This window comes from Phodopus roborovskii, unplaced genomic scaffold (assembly GCF_943737965.1).
Source record: "Phodopus roborovskii unplaced genomic scaffold, PHOROB, whole genome shotgun sequence".
Classification (NCBI taxonomy): Eukaryota; Metazoa; Chordata; class Mammalia; order Rodentia; family Cricetidae; genus Phodopus; species Phodopus roborovskii.
In genome coordinates, this window is record NW_026126571.1 from 17,723,077 (window position 1) to 17,746,562 (window position 23,486).

General features: G+C 39.0%; 1 protein-coding gene across 1 annotated transcript in view; it reads right to left on the reverse strand.

The window, feature by feature from the left end:
- Window positions 1-5,833: 5,833 nt before the first annotated feature.
- The window catches only part of LOC127235583 (broad substrate specificity ATP-binding cassette transporter ABCG2), a 29,123-nt gene continuing 11,470 nt past the window's right edge, over window positions 5,834-23,486 (reverse strand). Inside the window, exons 7-15 of the mRNA XM_051202924.1 lie at window positions 22,844-22,948; window positions 20,318-20,568; window positions 17,267-17,349; window positions 13,955-14,044; window positions 12,948-13,072; window positions 11,759-11,913; window positions 8,490-8,579; window positions 7,597-7,685; window positions 5,834-6,038 (exon numbers count right to left, since the gene is read on the reverse strand). Coding sequence (XP_051058881.1) covers window positions 5,891-6,038; window positions 7,597-7,685; window positions 8,490-8,579; window positions 11,759-11,913; window positions 12,948-13,072; window positions 13,955-14,044; window positions 17,267-17,349; window positions 20,318-20,568; window positions 22,844-22,948 — 1,136 coding nt within the window. The 3' untranslated portion in view covers window positions 5,834-5,890. The remainder of the gene's footprint in view (window positions 6,039-7,596; window positions 7,686-8,489; window positions 8,580-11,758; window positions 11,914-12,947; window positions 13,073-13,954; window positions 14,045-17,266; window positions 17,350-20,317; window positions 20,569-22,843; window positions 22,949-23,486) is intronic.

Below are 23,486 nucleotides of genomic sequence, written 5' to 3' on the forward strand. Positions count from 1 at the left end.
CTCCATCACCTCTACTGCTCCTCAGTTTCCCCTCAGAAAAGAGCAGGTCTCCCAGGGCTATCAACCACCACCCAAGGCATAACAGGATGCAATGAGACTAGGCACAAACCTTCATACCAAGGCTGAATGAGGCAACCCAGCAGGAGGAAAAAGATCCCAGGGGTATGCAAAACAGTTAGGAGTTCCACAAAAATCCCAAGTACACTATGTAAGTATAAAAGACACGTTTTTTTCCTTACACTATAAAGGTAAATTTGTTATTACGTTTTTCTAATTAGGCACTCCGAAAATTGTGTTACATTTTATGTCATCAAGTTAATCATTTTATTTACTATTTCAACAACAGTTGGTTGTAATACCCTTGTTTCAAAATAATTCCCATATTAACCTTTCATTATCCTTTCTCTGGGTTGTAAAAGCCATTGCAGCACGTAGACCTTGGTAATGTGTCCCATCACAGTCCGGGCTGAAACTCAAGCAGGGACAGAGGCTGGAACCATGGGGGAAAGCTATGTAAAAGCTTGCTTCTATCCACTTCCTTTGTATACTCCCTAGGAGCACCTTGCTGGGACATGGGTGGTGGTGAGCAGCCTGGGCCTTCCTACATTATCAAAACATCAAGGCATGCCCCCAGACATTCCTTTAGCCACATCTGATGGAAGAATTCCCTTGATTAATGTTCCCTCCAGACTAGTGAGTCTAGTTTGTGTCAAGCTGACAAAAACTGACTGGCACCCAGCTTCCTACTCAGGCTGCCATGTCATAACTGCCCTGTGTTTATGGACACTCCCTCTAGAAACTGAAGCCAAAGCGAACGTGCTCCTTTCCCAGTTGCCTTTGGTCATATTTCATCACAGTATTGACAAAGCAACTGATCCAAGTGAAATCCATGCTTTTATCCACTTCCTGGACTTTAATCAGATTATATTCTTTTTGTTGATTTTGAAGGCTTCTTTATGATTATGTGTTAATAGCACATCACTTTTGGACTCCTTCAGTATCTTTTATTCACCTGGCGAATTTGTCAGTGCATCCTTCCTACATAATACATTCCTACATAACAAAAGTCCATCCAGTTTTTTTGCCTTGTTGGGTTTTGGAGGGTAACATAGACCCACGTGAGATCACAAGCTTCACTTGTAGTTTTTACCTTTCACATTCAATTCACATGTGTATTTTTCTTCATACAATTGGCCAATTTTTCAACATTATTGAGTTAGTAACTTTCCTTAGTGGTTCATGGTGTCACTGCTATATATCACATGTATGTACATTTGGCTGAACTTTGTCTTCATACATGCATTATTGTTTCAAATGATAATTTTTATTATTTTGCTGAAGTAAAAATCTTACAGTAAGGTGATACCTCTCTTAGTTTAATGTTTGTTTGGATGTGTGTGTGTGTGTGTGTGTGTGTGTGTGTGTGTGTGTGTGTGTATACATATACCTGTTTTCCATATAATTGTTAGAACAAGTTTGTAAGTGCCTATAGAGAGGGTTGGCCCACCAAAATTTAATTCGAATTATATTAAATTACTCATTTAAGAAAAGCTGACATCTTTACAATAGCCAACACAACAGTTTTCCACTTACTCAAATTGTTCCTACTATCCTGTTTCTTAGAAATTCTTATACATTTGTTAATACATGCAAACTTCAAGTACAGAAAGTAGACTACTATACTGATTGACACTGAAGCAGTACTTAAGAAGTTCAGCTTGCATGATAAAGAAGACATTAGGGATAGATTAATTACACCTCAAAATAATAAATACTATACTTAACAAACCTACAGCTAACATTGTCCTAAGTGGAGATGAGCTGAGATAATTTCCATAAAAATCAGGAGACAGGGATTCCCACTCTCCCCTCTCCTATTGAATACACTGCTCCAAGTTTTAGCTTTATCAGTTAGCTAAGAAAAAGACTATTCATTAAAAAAATTAGGGAAGGAAGGCAAATTATTCTTATTTACAGATGACTTCCTTTTATTCCTAAAAGATCCAGTAGAATCTACTAGAAAATTCTTAGATCTAAAGAACACATATACTAAAGTTGTAGGATTAATACAAAACTTAATATAAAAAAGGACTAGCCCTCATATATATTAACAATGAGCTCTCAGAGGAAAAAATAGGTAAAATATCTCATTCATAGCCTTTCTAAGAAAATTAAAGTGTCCACGAATAAACCTAAACAGAAAGGAATGATCTACAATGAAAACTTCAAGGCATGAAAAAGGAAACCAAAGCAAACAATTGGTAATAGAAATACTTCCCATGCTACTGGATTGGCAGAATTAGTAATATGAATATGGCTGTATTACCAAAAACAATCTACAGATTCAATACAATACCCATCAAAATTTCAGCACCACACTTCCTAGGTTGAGAGAAAAACAAGCCAAGAATTCACACAAAACCACAAAAGACCATGAATAGTCAAAGGTATCCTAAGGAGATTAAAAATAAAAATAAACAACAACAACAAAACAGGTAGAGATATTCAAATACCTACCTCAAATTAAGCTTTAGAGCTAGAGGCAGGAGGGAGGGTCTAGTCCCTACTGCAAATGACTTGACAGATTTTGATGATCCCTCCTGGAAGGCATCACCCTCTCTGTGGAGTGAGGGGGGTGGGATGGGAGGAGGGTGGGGGGGCATTGGAGAGAGGGAGGGAACTGGGTTCGATATGTAAAATAAGCAAGGAAAAAATAAAGAGTCTTGTGGAAAAAAGTGGCTGTTTCTTGCTATCCTTCTAGTAGCTTATTCCTGTCTATAACAAACTTGGGATTTACTTTCCATGGTTCAGCACTATTTGATCATTTACTGGGCACAATTTCTCCCATGCATTTGGAGTTTACTGATTACACTCCCTAGCTATGTGTGAAACCTGTTCTCCATTACCAGGTCCTAGTTCACTGATTACATTCCTTAGCTATGTGTGAGAACTGTTTCCCATTATCAGGTCCTTGTTCCCTTCTCCTATGTAATTGCAGGGATCTGCCTTCCTGCAATTATCCTTATTGACAGGAATTTGGACAGGCAAAAGCATTCCATCTAAGACATTCCCAGATATCCAAGGACACAGAATTACTACACTCCCAAAGTTGTTGGTTGATTCATAGCTGCCCAGATAGACAGAAAAAAAAAATGTCCTAGCATTACCTCACTGGCAGACAGAGAGGAACATGTTAACCTCAATGAACCCTGCACAAAAAGACTCTCAAACTTCTTGCATTTATTTCATCCCAGTTTATTAATGCGAGATCTTAGCTCAGAGATTTACTGCTCCCTCCTGTTTTCACCATCTGCTCATCCTCAGGAAGAAGGAAACTTCCTTGAAGGCCTGTACCGCCACTGAGGCCAGAACACTGGAAGGCACCAGGTTCCATTCTCTTGGGCAAATTAAACTTAGATCTTTTCTTTGATTTACAGCCCTAAGCAATTGGTGCTAAAAGCTTCTCCTAGCAGTGTGGTTTATTGCTCTGTGTGTTAATCTTATCTGCCTTGCTGACCCTGAGAAACTCAAGCCTCACATTGCACCACAAAAAGGATTACTGTTGCAAATGTGTAAATGTACTGGTACCCACAAGAAATGGAGGAGAGAAGAAGAGATTGAACAATAAAGAAACATGCACAACAGCAATCTCGTGTGAGTCAGTTCTTTCCCTCAGACCCCTTTAGTTAGTTTTCCCTCTCCAGCTATATAGTCTTAACTGGACCCTCTAAGGGATCCCAAAAAGGGGGCTGGTACCCTATAAAGGATCCCAATATTGGATGTAAGGCCCTACTGCTGAAGGCCTGTGCACTTTGGAGGCAGGACTTGAGGCTGGAACAGACCTGGAAGCCTCCTCCCTAAGGACTACATCTCACAGTATCTCAAGGCAGGATTTAAGACCCACTTAATAATAGGGAATTCACACTTGCTGGTGAAGTCATGGACCCTAGAGGAGAATCCACTAGGGTGGATTATTAATCCAGTGTAATTATTAATCCAGTGTAATTATTAATCCAGTGTAATTATTAATCCAGTGTAATTCCCACCTTCATGAAAGAACTATCATTTTGATGCAGGTGGAGACTATTATATAAAGCCCCAACTGGTTGAAATGCAGAGGGTAACTGACTGTGGGGTACACGTCCCTAGCTGATACATTTACAACACAACCCCTACATCAAATGATAAGGGGAACATTGTGGAAGAGAGGGCAGGAAGACTTTAGGAGCCAGAGGACCATGACATCTGCTATGAGATAGAATCTTCCTTATATGACAGGGAAGTTGAACCCTTGAAATCTCAACAATATGGTTGCCTAAACAAGACCTGCACAATGACAAAAACCAGTTGACACATCATGGATAGGGCAAATCTTACAAGGCTCCATTTCTAGATGAAGACCTATAGGCAATTAATGACTGCCAAGAGATAGACAATCGGCCTTTGGCAGGGATGAGCCCCCTAATAAATGGTCAACGTATACATATGAATAACACTAAGTGAACAGCAGGTTATATTTGTGTAACTTTTTAAAAGGTCATAAGGTTGTGTGGGAGTAGAAAGGGCTTGGGGAACTTGAAGGAGGGGGAATGTGTGTGTGTGTGTGGGTGCTATAAATATAGTACTCATCATGTGTGGAATTCTCAAAAGATAATAATGAAATGAATGCAAAAATATATTCAAGGGGATGGGCTTTGTGGACTTACATTTTTCTCTTTTTCTTTTGCTTAACATTACATCAAAGCACTCAATTATAGTGTTATTTAACATGCAAATTATATTATAATAAAGTATGTTTTAATGTAAAATAATAAATTAAAAAAAAATGCTTTGACTCCAAAATTTAAGTTGAAGAACAAGTTACTGGGGAAAAGTATTTCTATTTTTGTTTCCACAGAAAATGAAAAGATGTGGATTCCTTCCAGACTAAGGTGGTTTGATCACACCAGACCGCCTGAAACAGAGTACAAGCTGATCCTACATTCCAAACAGCTGGACAAAACAGCCCTATAGACTACAGCTAGGATATCTGAATCTTCTTCGAATCCCCCAAGACAGCGCCCCTTACCAGCAGGAAGTAGTTTGGAAAGAACGACGCCCAAATTCCCAAATATTGTGTATAAATGTTTGTTTTCATTTAATTGGACTTTGTTATATAAAATTAAATAAAATAAATAAATAAATAGTAAATACCCAAACAAATTAAAAAAAATAAAAATAAAAAAAAATAAAGTATGTTTTAAACAAAAAGAATGCCAATGAGTAAGAAGGGGAGTTCCGAATGCACGTGAGCATGCGTGTACACAAGAACATAAAACTGAGCTCAGTTTATCAAATACAATGTTTTCTATGATCATTGATTTTCTTCCTAACCCTAGAGAAAAAGGGTTTTCCTGACATAGATTTCAGACTTTTTAATACAGCTTAACTATATTTATTAGTTATCAAGTAGCAGAACATAAATTCACAGCCTATTAAAAGGCCACTGAACTGTCTGATTGTCTCTCTTACTGTTATTTTAATATAGGGGCCAAACTAGCCTTGAATGGCAACGCTTCTTCTGCATGTCAGGTGTCAGGGTTACCAGGGTGTGCCACTATGTCTGGCGTCTTCATATCACCTTTAAAGATGATGAACTGTATCAGATACATTAGTGACATGTCAGCAGTATTTAGAATTCAACTCTCTCTTTTCAGGTCAGTAAATATGACTGGATTTTCTCCTCATGATTACTATTTGATGAGCTTAATATGTAATATATAATGTCCTTAGCTTTTAGTGTTATTTTATGTATATCAAAATACCTGTGATAAAAAAAGAAACCACTGGATACATCAGTCAAAATGCCCACATTTAATAGGATACAAGTAATAGTACAATAAAGGGGAATTTAAGAATACTTTTTAAGAAATAACAATTTTAAATAGGCGATTGTGAGGAAGATAATAATCATACAAGCCAGAGCCACATGATTGCTCCACAGTCCCCAAGGTGACAGATCGATTCCCTGACTTTCCAAGTACTCATCACCAGTACATCTGAAATTTAAATATATAAAAGTTAGTTAATTCCCAGCATCTGTGAAATATTAATCAGTATATTTAGTATTTCTTTGTTACAGAAACCCATTGGTTAGCCAGGTCAACACTCTCCCTTACAATTTACTAGATTCTAGGCTAAGCAACTTGTATCTAATTAAGTAAAGTTAATCCCTAAAACAAGCCAAAAGAGTTTAACTACTAAGTAGCTTAACACATTTGGTCACATTAACATGGTCTCTCTATGAGCTGAGTTTCTTGCCTCCGCAGATTCATTTATTTTAAATCTATAATGCTGCTGTCTACTAAGTGCAGAAACACTATCAAGTGCTTGTTAGTTTACTCATTGCTAAGGCGAAGACCTACGCCAGGTTCAGTCCTTCTCTTGTAGTTTGCTCACCCAAAGTGAAGGAAGTAGGCCAGAAAGTTACATCTGGCAAGAGTAGAGCAACAGCTTCCAGCCCAGAGTCATGCCTGCCAGCCCTCACACTGCAGACCCTCAGCTAGAGCCAGCCTTAGAGAGCAAGTAGGATGGAGTGACCCTAGCAGTGAACCCACCCGATGCAGCCACAATTCCTGTGCAAGCTGGGATTCAGCAGCTTCCTAAACAGCCATTCCTCTCTTTGCTTTAAGCACCTTATGTGTGCACGATGCCTGCCACGGCTTCTCCTCCTGTGGCACCGCTTTTCTGGTCCACTCCATCCCGACCAGCAGGCTGGCAGGGGCTTTGTGTCAGAAAGATGCCACACCCAGTTCAAACCAAAATGAAATGGACAGGCAAAGAAAAGCACTCAAGAGAAAAACCCCTCTTTGGAAAGTGGTCTGTCAACAACCCAAAATAGAAAATCATCCCATCACTATCAATTATTTTTTACAAATGAACATTCCGGACAGATTTGGGAGACCGGCATTCTCTGCTTTCCTTAATCATTAGATTAAAAAAAAAAAATTCAGACCGTTAATAATTACCATAAAAGAATTAACATTTTAAAATAAGGTCATCTAACTTATTAGAACCTAAATTCCATTTTAATTCTTGAGTGCATCCTCTTATAGCGAGAGTTTCCATTTCTTTTAAACGAGTATGCATGCGCACGCCCGTACACACAGGCAAGCAAATACACAAACTGGCATGTGTTCATGGTGTCCATGGTGTTCCCAAAGGCAATGGGGCAGAAAGTGGCGCCAGGGTCAGAATGATCAGTGACTCCCTCCTTGCAATGACCTCATTGCCCTGTGCTTTCTATTGCCTTCCACTCTGGGCTCTGGATAATAATCCATTCCAGTTCAGAGACCACAAGTCCCTCCTAAACTATCAAAGCAGCCCATTTATAACCCCAAGTTCTGAAAAGTAAGAATTCAAACCCCATAAAAAAATAACAAAGGGAACTTTTAAAACATCTCAATCAATACACAGAGGGCATTTCTTTTCACATTAAATATGGCTTTGATTATACGGGCTCTGTTTACAGGCTCATCCTATCTCTAAGCCCAGCAGCAGTTTCACAGCAGAGCACAGTAAGATGCAAACATACTGTGGCACTGAACACAAACTTACATTGCATTGCTGTTATCACAGGTGCCATTGACAGTTGTGTTGAATTCTGGACAGAAGTTTTGTCCCAAGAATTCATTATGCTGCAAAGCCTAGAATACACACAAGATCAGAGCAGTGTCAATAGTATTAAATTCCAAAATGTTTCCAAAGAATTATCCCAATCATATGTTCAAATTTAATCTTTGCTGTTTTTTTTTCTAAAAGCATGCCAAGGTGCATACACACAATCTGCTTTCTTCTCCTTTTTTAAACACCAAACCAAGTGATCAAGAAACTTAGGGTTGGGATATAACTTCCAATTGGCCAGGAGGGAAGACACATGACTACCCCAGAGCACCTTCATTCCAATTTTATAATCCATAAATCTATACTTTAAAATAATAATGTTCAACAAACACTGTTGGTTTGTAGTAACACTCTTCTTGTTTCCATAAAAAGTAATAATTATGGAAATCAGAAATTTCATTATACTGAATTAAGACACAGCCATTTTCTTTGTATTTGATTAGTTGCTGAAGCCAATATGGTTGCTGAGTATTACAGTCTATTTCTCTCTAGACTTCAGGTCCAATATAAACTATGTATTATAGTCCCCCATCCTCTCATATACTTCCATACTGAACATAATTCATCAATTAGTCAACACTTCTCTCCTTCATGTGATTACTCCTCACTCTTCATGTCCCTCCAATAATGGGGTGACCATGGAAAACCCCAGATGACTCTTTGACCTTCCAGTAATGAAGACTAATAAGAAATTATTACCCACTATTTCTGGAAGGAAACTGGATGGGACAGGTTCACACTTGTGGCTAAGGATATGACAAAGCTAGGCTTTATTCCACCGGTCCTACCTTGGAAATCCAGCCACAATGACAAGCAAGTCAACTTACTGTGTAGCCGTATCGAGGAATGCTTAAGTACTGAAGCCAGGACAACCAAGGCTCAATGGTTTTGAGATTCACCAAAAGACCAGAAAAAATCTGTAAGATGCAAAACCTGGAAGTTAGAAGCAGTCCAGTGATTTATAGCTTTAGGTAAGACCTCCTTTAAGGCCTTGCAAGAAGACAAGCATGATGGTACATGCCTGTAATCAAACCTAGGAAGGCTGAGACAGAGGGATCACAAGTTCAAAGCCAGCCTGGGATACCTGGCACAACTACCTTAAAAACAAAAACAATAAAAAACTTCCCCGCAAATAACCTGCATCTGCTAAATATCATTACTAAGGCCAAGGCAGTATGAAAACTTTGCAGTTATTGTAACCCTTAATAGTCTTGCTTAGGATGTGAGTACTTCTGTAGTGGCTATTTATAGCATTAATAATGAATTAAAAGGAGAATAATACACTTATAATTAGTATTATAGAGTTAAGTTATTTAATGATCCTTAATGGTTTAGAATATGTCTTCAACCTTCTGTGTAACTGCAATGGAAAATCAAGAAACAGATTCATCCCTTGGTCTTTTATGGTTATTGATTGGATGGTCCCAGGCCTCCAATATGCAAACTAAATTCTGCAGATGCATATTCCTCTTATTTTTAAGATGACACAGCACTTTAATATAACCTACACACGGCTTTTATGCTTTTTAAAAAGGATTTATTCATTTATACTTTATGTGTGAGTGTTTTGTCTCTGTGTAAGTGACTGCATGCATGGCTGATATCCATGGAGGCTGGAAAGGGTGTCAGATCTCCAGGACCTGAAATTGGCATTAGTGACAGATATAAGCCACCACGCCAGTGCTGGACATCAAACCTAGATCTTCAGAAAGAGCATCCATCCAGTGCTCTTAACTGCTAAACCATCTCTCTAGCCCAGCCTAGATATATCACAAATATTCAAAGATTATCTGAAGAATGGCTAAAATGCTCAAAACAACACAAATGCTAAATAAATTGCTCATATACTCTATTATTTATGAATAAAGGAAAGGATAGATGAAGTGGTATCCTTATGTAGTTCTGGCTGGTCTAGAATTTCCTTGTAGACGATGTTGGTCTCAAACTTGGAGTAGTCCTCTTGACTCTACATTCTAAATGTTAGGATTACAGTTATAAACTGCCATCCCTGGATTACACTGTTCTTTAAGAAATAATGACATGGGGGAAAGGTGACATGCATATTCAAGAAAAGTGTATGTTTTTTTTTCCCTCTCAGTTCAATCTTTTGATATGGACATGGGAGGTAAACTGTCCTATGATTCTAACTATGCCACCTATGTGTGCTCCTCCTAATAATCTTGGAAATACAGAACACACTAGAATAATACAGAATAACACTGCACATCCAGATGAGATTGTGACTTACAACAGATTATATGCTATAGTCATGGCTTTAGGAACTATTTTAGGTTCAGAATGCAGGCATAAAATAATCTCCCAATTAGAACAGATGAAAGCATGATGTAGTGATGAGAGCAGAAAACACAACTAATAAATAAGCTCCATATAAGCTTGCCTATGGATCTAAGGATGGCTCAGAAGCCAAAAGCAATTACTGCTCTAGCACAGGACAGTGTTTGGTTCCCAGAACCCATATTAGGTGGTTCATAACCACAACTACTCTAGCTCCAGAATTATCTGGCACTGTCTTATGGCCTTTGAGGTTATACTCGTGCATATACTCCATACAGATGCACATATGCACATATAATTTAAAAATCAAAATAAATAAAAAGACTGTCCCTAAGGCAGAACCACAGCAGAGGTGCCAGAAATTGACTGTTCAATATTAAAAACAGGCCCAAAGAGGTTCTCATGGAACGTGTTCTGTCATACTAAGAGAGCTGGGATGTGCAAGACAATGACAGTACTGCTATTGCCTGTGTGCTCATATTTAGATCTGTGCCAACCAAGTACTGATTATTCGACATACTATCTCTGAGTGAGTACAGATTGATGATTGGTTTTAAAGTCCCATTTATAAACACTTACATAGTAATTAGTCCAAACAGGAATTAAAGCATATTTTTGCACTAGTTTTATTTATTGGATAAGAATATAAACAAGGATGATCATTTTCTAAATAATATATATTTCAAAATTCAAAAATGAAAGAACTAAAGCTTAGCAAAACTTCAGCTAATGACATCCCACTGAAAGACAGCGTCCTGCAGTGAAGAGGGCTGTGTGTCTATGTTCTAGCTATTCCTATCTAGTGATGCAGGAGAGAAAACATGGGAGCTGGTCTCTTGATTTATCACCCAAATGCAAAGTTGAGACATATACACAATTAGAAGTAAGGAAACATTATACAAACAATGTGAAGTAAGTAGGTATCTACTAAATGTTTCTAGCCTTTTCTTCTTAAAGACATGATCTCAGATAGCTCAGGCTGCCCTCAAATTTACTATGCAGCTAGCGATGACTTCAATTTCCTGATCCCTCTGCCTCTAAGATATCCCAAGGGCTGAGATTATGAACATACACTACCATGTGTTATTTTTTTAGTTTTCCTATTTTTAAAACACTTAATATTCAAAATATAAGAGGGACCCAAGATAGACTCCTTCTTACACACTGTTAGACTTTTCACAAGCTTCACTTTCTCCTTTGCAGGAATTCAACCAAACCACTTCTGGTTACTAAACAGAGGACATGAAAGATACGCTGCCATTATTCAAGGAGTCAATGACAATTCCTGTTTTCAATGTTCTATTTACCAAGGTTGTCGAACATCAGCAAGAAGGTTTTTTTTTTTTTTTCCTTTCATTTCTGTGACTTTTTCCACTCCTTCTATGATACCAGAGTTTACTGAATAATAGTAAACTCACAAGATATGGTGGTTTCAACGATTCAATGCCAACAATTTTGAGACTGGGTCTCACTGTATAGCTCAGGCTTCGCTTGAATGCATAGCCATACTCCTGAGTGCTGAGATTACAGGCATACACCATAACACCTGAACAAAATTTGTCTTTTAAAAGCTTATTAGTGAGGAAATGCTAGCAAAGTTACAACAACATTAATTAGCGAGGGACTTGGTAGAGATTTGCAGGAAAGCCATTACTTTCTCTAATAGTCACTTTATTTGAGCACGTGGAATGTGTCACAGTCCCAATGGAAAGAACCCTCAAAGAAGACTTCTGCAACAGGTGGATATGCAGAGAGAACAAGACAAGGCATGCCTGCTCAGAGAAGCACTGTCTATACTCACCATCATAAATACAAAAGAGATTGTCATGAGAAGTGTTGCCACGGATACCACGCTTTGGCCTGCAGCTATGGCCAGTGCCATGGAACTGGCTGTATAAGCAACCATTATAAGGCTGAACATCATGATGAAAAAAGCCCCCACATCCTTTTTCAATCCTTAGAAAGAAAAGAAGTATAATCAGTGCAGCTGCCTCCTGTGCATTCAAATAACACTGTAGAAATCGCTTTCAGAATCAATGAGAAAAGGTCATCCCCCCCCTTATCCCCCCCCCCCCCGTTATCCCACTACTCTGGGTCACCACATCAAATAAGAGCGTTTGCTATGGCTATTTTAAGAACATTCTTCCAGATAACGTGGCTTTCTTTGCAGGTATCAAGAGTACTTCTGTGCTCCTTAAATCGACACCTACAGGAAGTACCCTGGCCCCCATACTACTGCTCTCTCCCACCACAGCAAGCTCACGAGCAGGAAACATTCATTTACCCAGACATCCCCACATCTCTGGGTTTGCTGCAACTGTATTAGTGAAGAAACTTGGTTCACAATTACATGATCTCAGGGTGGTTTGATATACAAAGGAAGGGGTGGGTTCTCTATCGTCTATGTCTCCCTAGACATAAAACATGGGACTAAGTTTGTTGAAATACTCTGTAAACTATGACATAATACTATATATTATGTACATATATACATATATATGATTATGTATATGTCTATATGCCAGTCATACAATCTGATGGTTTTGGAATAGTGGCAAGAAAACAGATTAGGAATCTAAGGCTGTAGATAACATATTTTTTATGATAAACCTCATCTATAAAAATGGAAGTGTTTTTCATGCTACAGTGCTTTGTAAAAACAGAAATAACAGTATGTATGCATGTGTACACGTATCAGGGAAAAATATGGAAATTTTGATGCAGCGACCCTAAAGTAGAAGCCTGAGCATAATGTAAAAATAAATCTGTCTATATCTATCAGTGATTTTTTTTAGTAAATAAACAACCCCTCAAACTCAACATGGTTTTCTTAGTAGAGAATATGTATCAGAGTATTGTAGCTATTAAAATTTTTCTGTGTCTTATTTTTTTTATATAGACAACTAGAAAAGGTAAGTAAAAATATACAGAGGAATTAGCTTCACTTCACACCCAAGACTAAAGGCACTTTTGTTTGGCCTGTTACTTACCTAACATGAAGTATAATATACAAGTGAATAAAACACTTGGCAAAAGTCTCATGGGTAGTAAATCAGAGATCAGCTTTCCAAAGAAGTAAGAAGATACTCTGTAATATCCACTGATATACTCATGTCTGTAAAACAGAGCATAGATCCCAGATTAATCTAGAAGGCATGGAGCAGAAGATGGGCCACCTGCTACACAACTAGAGTTCTCATAAGGTCGCCATCTCACATGCTCCAGGATGACCCCCCCCCCCGCCCCTGTGCCTTTTGCCATCTTAGGTGTCACCCTTCCTGGGCCATCAGCTTCAGTCACCTGTGAGCTCTGGCATCAGAGCACACCTTATTCCTTCAATAACTTCTAGCCTTCCAGTCCTCCTAGCTACCAAATCCAATCCCTCCTGACATCTTTCTCTACTTATTCCAAACACTTCCTCCGGGGTCTTTGTTCCCTAGTCCTCTACTGATTCCTTTTGCTGGTGAATACAGGTGGGCAAATCTCTCCAACTTCTGAAAGCCATGGGAGAAAAGCCAGCCAGCTCCCAACGTGAAGCTTTCCCCCACAAGGATAGTAGCTGCTCTTCCTTTGCCACCTTGATCTTACCACTTCCAGCTACTGAACCCCCTAATTGTTCTGCAGCCCCTCAACCTTCCTTCGCTGAAGTCATCAGCCTGTGATTAATCAAAACAGCATCGCTCTTCAACCCTGCCGATGCTACCTTCTCTCCCAGCACTAGGATTTCCTAACCTCAGCCCAAATTTGAAAAACTCCTGTCTCTGGCTAGCAGGCACCATGTGCTCTTAATTTTCCGCTTCTCCCATGGCTGCCTTTTCTTACTGCTGAAACCCTGTGCACTTTCAAAAGTCCATATTGTACAATGTAAATATACGCATACAATTTACATTTCCCAATTTAAAAATGCATAAAAGATGCAGGTAATATTAAGATGATATTTGGGCCCAGTTTTGGGTGTGACCAGTTTGACACAGAGCTAGAACAGTGACCTACTCACATGAAGAGTTTCTTCTCTACTACGAAGAGCTCGACTGCTGACACACTGCTGAAACACTGGTTGGTTGCCAGGAAAAACAGAACCCCAGCTCTGCCGGCACAGAACGGGAACAGAAGTACCACAGTCAACTTAGGTTAGCAGTCTACAAATGGCAGAGCACTAACATCTTTCTTTTATTATTTATTTATTTTTTTTTTAAGTAAACCTTTCCGGTTAACATAGGGAGATGGTTCAGTAGGTATAGGTGGTAAACTTAGTTCGACTCTCAGGACTGACCCCATAAGTGCACCAATGCACGTGCGCGCGTGCGCACACACACACACACACACACACACACACACACACACACACGAATGGCCACCTCGCCCCCAGCATTGTTGGGTCATGCTCTTATGTCTCTACAGTGGTAACTCTTGACTCCACTGACCCCATGTTAAAGCACACACTGAAATTCTTGGTCTGAAATTGTTGTTAACTGAATTGTGTTGTCCCTGTAAAATTCCTGGTGGAGCAATGACCCCCTAATACACTGGTATTGGAAAGCAGGTTCCTTCAGACATGACCAACTGTGTAGAAGATGGCTACCAGTACAGCCTGTACTGCTTAGTTTCCTGTCAACTTCAGAATTGCCCAGGAAGAGTCTGAGGAGGATTATCTACATCAGTTGGCCTCTGGGCATGCTTGCAGTGGGAATGGGAGCGGGGGGTGGGGGGGGGTGGGGGGTGGGGGTGGGGGGGATGATTGTCTTGACTGTTAACTGAGCGGAAACCACGCCCTGAATGTGGGCGGACTGGGCCCTGGAATATTTAAGAAAAGAGAAGGATAGTTGAGTCAAGCAGGAAGGGATCCACACGTTCATTTCCTCTCTGCTCTTGGCTGTGGACAGGGCACTTTAACTTCTTGCCTTGACTTCCATACAGTAATAAACTTAACCTAGAATTGAAATAAATCTTTCGTCTGTAAGTTGCTTTTTAGTCACAGTATTTTATCAAAAAAGAAAACAAACAAACAAACAAACTAGGATACAGCCCAACATAAAACTGGAAATTTGCTTAAAACTGGGACCTAAACTCGGGCCCTAAAAGAGTAATATGTGCTCTTAACCTCTGAACTCTTGCTTCTGCCTCAGCTACTTCCCCCCAATACTACACAATGTACAGAGTCCACAGCCTCTAGTTCTTAGGTACATGCTGTGTTAACTCAAGAAACTGCACTATAGAAAACATCAATTACTAACAATTTTGGAAAGAGTCTTACTATCTCAACTTTCAAGGAAAGTAAAAACAATGATATAACTCTGAAAATAGTTAGAATATTACTAACTGACTCAGAAGAGAACTTATTTGACCTGAATGATATTCTTTTATTCAGGTTTTTTTTTAAAAAAGAATCAGCCTTTTCCAGACATGAAACAAATTCAATAGTCCTCTACAGTGAAATGGCAATAACACCATCTACCCATATTGGCTTCTGGATGGTGCTGACCCGAGGCTGTGGATGCCAAATATGGAGTTCATATCTATAGAAAACAGTGGGTCTCAATACGTGAGTCATGGCATTGATTGGGACTCTGAGGTCAGAGCAATTACTAAGCACATATACTCACAGCATGACCAGCAATTAAAACACCACAGCATAAAGCTGGCTTCAGTAACATGTACTTTTAGTAGCAGCTAATAGGGAGGCTGAGGCAAGAAGGTCAGTAACTTCAGATGAGGACTTCAAGCCAGCCTGAGAAATACAGTAAGACTTTCATGTCAAAAAAAAAAAAAAAAAAATTAAGTCATTATGAAAACAAAAAATTCAAGGATGTGTGGGGGAGATATGTTAGTGCTTAAGAGCACTCTGCTTTTCCAGAGGACCTGAGTTTGATTCCCAACACCCACATGACTGCTCACAAACATCTGTAATTCCAGTTTTAAGCAATCTGACACCCTCTTCTGGCATCCTCAGGCAGCAGGTACACACTATGGTACACAGACACACAAACAGCCAAACTCCCAAACACAAGTCTTGAAATTATTTTTCAAAGCCACAATTATTACTGGATCTATACATTATCATATCAAAGAGTTAGTACTCAACTTTCAAGTCAAATAAATCATAACCTATACAGGGAAGCTGTCTTACAAGCAATAGACAAAGCCAAATTATATCAAAATCAAAAGCATGCATGCATTATCAGATGCTGCCAACACAGAGAGATAACATCCTATAGAATTAGGGAAAATACTTATAAAACGCTGATATGATAAGGAAAATAGCACAGAAAAATAAAGGATTCTTAAAACCCAACAACAAATTAAAAAGAATAAATTAAATATTTCTCAAAGATTAAATTGATCTTTATTTTTGAAAAATAAATAACTATGCATGATGTAAAAAAAAAAAAAAACAAAAAACAAAAACAAAAACCCTGAAACACCTGTATGCTACAGCCAAGAATGTAAAATGGTACAGCTGTTAAGGAAGGCAAACTTGCCATTTTCTTACAAAATTATCCCAGTGTAGCAGTTCTACTGGTAAGGTTCCTGAGACAACTGGAAGCAGGGATGCAAAAGAAACTTTAGAGTCATAGCATTATTCACAACAATCAAAGGCAAGAAGCAACACAGGTAACTGGGTAAGCAAAACAGATACAGAGAGTAAACACACACACACACACACACACACACACACATGCTGGACTAAATCAATTTTACAGAGTAAAGTAATTCTGACTAAGCTGCAAAACAAAGGGGCCATTAAGACATTATACTAAGGGAAATAAGTCAGTCATCAAAGGACAAATACAGCAAGCTTTCAGAGTAGTTACATTGAGAGACACAAAGTAGGCTGGTATGTTCCAGGGGGTGAGGTGAGGTGGGCACTGAGTAATTACTTTAATGGAATGTCAACTGACACAACAGTGTGACTTTTCTTAATGCCACTGACCTACAAATACTTAAAATTGGTTAAAAAGACATGGTTAATTTTTGTATGGTTATATCAATACATACATATTTGTGTGATTTGTGTATGAAAAAGCCAACTCTTCCAGCTTTCAATTCACCAGTTCATTCTTACCCACAAAGAAACAGTGACATTTACCCCGAACTTGTGTTAAGTTTAAACCCTTTATCAATATTCATAAGCGTAAGGAAAGAACTCTATTTTATCAAGAACAAGACCAAAATTGAGTTGCTTTGCTTCTAGAGTAGACTATGATACCTCTTTTCTAAAATGTACTGTCTAATTTCCTTTTGCTTGGAACTAATCCATGCTAATTTCTGTCCTACAGAATGGGTTAAAAAAAAATCCAATTTTACTTACCTATTCTGGATTCCAGAGCGATCATGTTTCAGGTCAAAGTAAATGGCACCAATAACCAGTGACAGTATGATTGTGACAATTATCTTTTTTGAAAATAAAAATGAAAAGAGTTTCCATTAGAGGTTAAAATGCTTGCATATTATTTATTACTTTAGAATACATATACAGAGTTCAATATCATAAACCCTTTAAACACCTGGTTCTGATAGGGTTCCTGGGATAGAACACGATAGAGTTTACTAGACTTCTTTCTAGAGAAAACTGAAAATCAAAGCATTTGCTATCAGGGGACTGACAAGTCAACAGAATAACCCCCAAGATCCTTCCTCTGCTCACCAGTCAGTGAAGTTCCGGGTCAGACAATGGAGCCATGAACGGTATCTAGAGTAACCTGAAGAGGTTGTTTCGAGAACAAACCAAAGTCCATGTGTCTAAGAGTTTTGAACTAAAATGAATTTAACATTTGTGCCAATGAACAAAGTTTCACACAAGAGGTTCAAGAGGAAACAGGATGCCTTCTCTTTTAATGTTAAAGATAAAAGTACAAATTCTGACAATGGAATTTTTCATGCTAAAGAAACAGGGGTGAGCTGAGTTAACCTCTGCAACCTCTGGAGAGTCTGTGCCTGCGTGGGAATGTACAGTGTCATTGACAAAACCCAAACCAAACCAACCAACCAAACAAAAGCAAAACCCTTCTCTTTGTGGGACACGCATGGGCTTTCATTATCTGTCTCCTCTCTCACCGTTTCTCCATCAACGTCATCCACAAGGTAGGCCTACTGTCAACGCAACACACCTGAGTTGCTTCCTCTACACCCTCACATAGTCACTTACCTTCACCTAATCTGTGCAGACTGCTCCCAAGGAGACTGCACCAGGATCTCACTTTGGGAAAAAACAATTACTTTAAGAATGCTGCAAGCAGCAAGGGGTTAAAGGTTATATAATGATATTATTTATCTGGAGGATTCAGTTTATTAATATATTATTCACTGATAAATTTTAAAATGTAAGTAACGTTCATCTAAAGACAATGAAATGTTCATATATAGATCTTAGAATTTGAAAGCTCAAAAAATTTCTCGATACGTTAACAGTGTCAAAACGTAAGTACAGCATGAACAGAACTAAAACTGGTTCTAAGCATACATTTAATATTCTATATAGTTGCATCAATACATATCATCTCTGTTATGAAAAACATAACATGAAGATGTGTATGCATGCATACACAATAGCAGTGCACATGAGAGCATGTGCCCAAGAAGGCCAGAGGTGTCAGCTCCTATTGGAGCTAGAGTTATAATGTTAGTCCTCTCCAAGAGATGTGTGTGCGCTTAACTGGTGAGCTATCTCTCCAGCCTGACAATAAAGGAGTTTGTGAAGGCCATTTTTTGGCAAGAAGCAAGATAAAGTAGAAAAACAGAATTGTAAACTGTGAAGACTTGGAAATACCATATTCAGGAGAGAATCACCAATCTCTTGGCTATTAAGATCGAAATTTAGGATGGAGAAAGCCTATTACCCTGGCATGTTTTTTATAACCCTTTTACTTTAATAAGGAGACCAAGCTTATAAAATAAATTCTGACCGCTCTGTCAACATGTAGTTTGAACATATATAAAAAGTCTGGTCTTCCAAAGTACAACTTTTAGGAATACTCACTATTGCAAACTATGCACTTTGCATTGTTTCTTTTGCATTCAAACTTGCTATACTCAACTGCAAGTATCCCCCTTAGGATGTTTCCCAAAAGCTTCTAGGTTCTAAAACCAATTCTAGACATCTTTGAAACATACTGTCACATGAATTAACCCCCATGATCCTGTCTGTCCTTTACCAGAGTACCTGTTATGGTGGCTAGTCTGGGTTGTCAACTTGACACAGCAGGGAAGATGGAATCTCCATTGGAGAATTGCCTCCATCAGAGTGACTTGTGGACATGCCTGGGGACCATTTTCTTTATTGCTAACTTATGTAGGAGGGATCATCCCACTTTGAGGAATGCCAACCCTGGGCAGGTGAGCCTGAGCTATATAAGAAAGTCAGGGAGACAAGTCAAGTAACTACTGGCCCTCCATGGTCCCTACTTCAGCTCCTGCTTTGACTGCCCTCAGTTACTATAACCTGTAACCTTCCCTCCCCATTGTTTCATTTGGCCAGTGTTTTACCAAAGCTAACAGAAAAACAGACAGACTTGGAACAGCTATGCTAAGTCTTATACAATGGAACTAAGGAGCCTATCTGTGAGATTTCTGAATCTGACCCCTGTATTTTTGAGCAAAAGTGTAAAAAAAATAAATTCTTCAACAGTGTTACTGTATCTTTATTCAAATGTATTCATCCATTTTTTTTTCAAAATGTGTTCTGAGTGATGTTTGTGCTGCAATTAAAACATGAACGTCCATAGTCAGCTAATAATGATTCTACATGAGATTAATAATCTCTTCCAAGTGGATTAAACCAGAAAAGGGTTAGTATATTAAATAGATGAAATAATTTATGCAGGTACCACATTCATTCTGAGATCTTCCAAATACCACCACCTCTGGTTATGTGCTAAGTCTAAATCATGTAAATAACTAACTGCTTCAAACCCAAAGTTCACCTATTATAAACAGAAAAAAAAGATTTGTCATCATAAGACCATGGAACATTGTATCATCTCCATGCTTATGAAAATAAAGCACATGGAATACACACACACACACACACACACACACACATATCGATACAGAAGTCAGTAAGCTGTGCTACAAATGACAAACCGGGCCAACTATATATTTTTATACATTCATGAACTAAGAATGACTTTCACCAAATTTTACTACTCAGGGGAGGGAAACACAAAGAAGAATGTCGTGTAAAATTTGAAACTGAAACCAGTATCTGTTAATAAAGATACAGTGGGAATGACAGAAAAATAGAAAGATAACTAGAAAATAAATAAAACCCTGAAGCAGACATAATGGTAGTAGGAGAAGAAGAATCAGGAACCAAGCTTGCCCTCATCGGTATTCACAGCACACCTGGCATTTGTCAAGTTACCTGAGCTACAGAGGCTTGAGGGTTCCACAGCAAGTTTTTGAATGAACGCTTGGCAATCCATTTGAGCTGATGACAGAAGGAGGTAACATATGCAGACTCTTTGAAGGTTGATAGTCCTTTCTTTTTTTGAGCCACCGGAAATCGGTCTAATTCAGCTTTGGTTTCTCTGTAGATGGAGGAGTTGGCATAAAACTCAGCTAAGATTTCTATTATTGGCTTCTCTCTCTTGGAGGGTTCTTCGGTTTTGTTTGCTTTGGATAAATGTGGACAGAGAAGTGAAAGATTAACACATAACAACTAATTTCAACTCATTTTTCTGTGGTTCCATACTTCCAGAATCCCTTAATTCTACAATTGTGTATATTGGCTGGGCATGTGCTAGAACTCGGTCCAGGGATGGAGTAAAGGAAAGGGAATTCTTAGTGCTTGGGAAAACACTCCAAGGAAATGAGACAAGGGTCTTTTGTGGTGGTTTGGATGGAAATGGCCCCAGAGGCCCATAGGGAGTGGCACCGTTGGGAGGTGTGTTCTTGTTGGAGTAGGCGTGGCTTTGTTGAAGAAAGTGTGTCACAGGGGGTGGGCTTTGAGGTCTCAGATGCTCAAGTCTGGCTCAGTGACTCGCTGTCTCTTCCTGCTGCCAGTGGATCCAGATGTAGACCTCTCAGCTACTCTACAGCTCCACGTCTGCCTGCATGCCACCATGTTTCCCACCATAATGGCAATGGACTAACCCTCTTAAATTGAAGGCAGACCCAATTAAAGGCTTTCCTTTATAAGAGTTGCTGTGGTCATGGTGTCTCTTCACAGCAAAAACCCCCCTAACTAAGGTACCTTGTGACTTCCGTCTCTTTAAAACATGGGATTGTTCTTGGGATGCGTTTCTGTGCCCCCTCCCTGGTGTAGTGGATAGGATTGAGTTTACTTCAGATTACTCATTATTGCTCCCCACTTTTGTTTGTTGGTTTCTGTTGTTTGGTTTTTTGTCATGTGTGGCTTGTCCTTGTGATGAATACAGCTTGAACTCATGACAACTTTACTCATGTGACTGTTCTTAACCCTCAGAGTATAAATTGTCTGAGGCCCTGAATGAAGTTGGCAGTGCATGAGACTTTAGTTCACGTCATTGGTCATCTCCATTCTCCCAGATGCCACTGCCTCTGCAGGGGTGACAGACATGGTGGCACCCAGGGCTTTAATCCCAGCACTGAGCAGTCAGAGGCAAATGGACCTCTGTGAATCTGGGGACAGTCTGGTCTACATAATGAGGTCAAGGCTAGCCCAGGGATGCATAGTAAAACACTCTCAAAGTTATATACTCTGCTATTGGTTTACATCTCATAAAAACAGCTAATCGATCTTGATCTGTGCATGGCCACATCTTATGGATACAGAAAACTCACTGACCTTTTCTATCAGTTTAGGCCCTAATTATTCAAACAGACATTATACTGTACAGGGTTAGATTTTTTTCCCCCTTTACTAAGCACAAATGCATAAATTGTCATTTCTTGGGGATTTTGTTTTGTTTATTTTGAGATAGGATATCACTATTGTAGCCCTGGCTGGCCTGAAACTTGCTGTCTAGACCAGACTGGCCTTGAACTCACAGATATCTGGCAGCCTCTACCTCTCAAGTGCTGGTGTGCTGGGATTAAAAACATTGAGTCACCCTTTCCAGTTGGTTTTAAAATTCTTGTGATGGTTATTCTTAGTTGTCAAGTTGATACATCTGCAGTTAACTAAAACCTAAGTGGCTGGGTACATCTGTGAGTTTGTTTGTTTTTTTTTTTTTTTTTTTTTTTTTTTGGTCGATGAATTTGAGGTGAGAAGACCAATCCCAGATCTGGGCCATACTTCTTGGTAGTAGCCTATATAAATGATATGGAGGAAGGAAGCTAGTGCTTCTTGCCTGCTTGTTCTCATTCTTAATGGCAAGCTCACACACATGCTGCTGCTGAGGCTACTTCTTCAGGATTCCAATGTACACTGAAGACCAGGCAAGATATCTATCCTTGTGGCCTAACTACTACTGGATTCTTGGACTCTCTGTTGGTAAACAAACATTTTTGAACAGCCTGTAAGCTACTCAGAGTATTCTAGAGGAATAAATTTAATAGATCGGAGATATATATATATATATATGTATGTATGTATGTATGTATGTATATATATAAATATAATGTATGCATGCACGAGTAGCTTAACAGATTAATAATAAATTAGTTAATAGATTAATTAGTAGATTATAATGGTTATAAAAATAACCATTTTAAAGTGTAAAGGTGCCTTACAACTGATCCTTTCAGGGTCAGATAAATACCCCAGAATTTACAGGCAACAGTCTATCTATTGACTACTTTCACAACACTGAATTACCATGAATTTAAAAAGCGTCTTTTTGTTTTGAGGCAGGATCTCACTATGTAGTCCTGGCTGGCCTACAAAAGCATGTTTTAACGAGCCATACTACTGTGGTTTAATCAAATCAACCGGACACTAATATACAAATTTATAAGAGTCACATACCTCCCTGCTCTCCTTCCTCTGTGTTTAACGTCACAGCAGAAGAATCTCCATTGATGACATCCAGGAAGAAATCTGCGGGGTTATTGTAGGGCTCACAGTGGTAACCTAGAAGAGAAGGAAATGCAAGGACACAAACCTGACGGTCTAGGAAAACACAGAGGGTGAGGGAGAGGAGGCTTGGGAAGACAGAATCAAACAAGTTCTCCTTCTTCTCTTTCCCCTCAATGATACACATTTTCTCTTAAATATTTAACAAATATTTCAATAACTCAAAAGGAATTTTGGGCACTTGAGAACATCTTACATTATGACCTGCAAAGGGTTACTGATATGCTCTGCTACTTCCTAGTCTTCCTTCCAAGAGCTAAATCCAGGTCAGAAAAAGAAAACAGTAGCTGTCCTTGTGCTTTCTGACTTCAGATCTGCACATCCCTATTGCTTCTTCAGGTAGGTGGAGAGGTTGTGATTCTCATGTCATACTGTCCAGGCCAACAGAGTGCAAGTTTGGGCAGCACTCCCAAGAGAGCATGGGCAGGACAGGGCACTTTTAACTCTGATCAGAATGGCCTGAAGTCGGTCTCAAATTCACAGCCATCGAACTCCCCCATCATCTGGGCTCAATTACTTTATCTTTTCAAAAGTC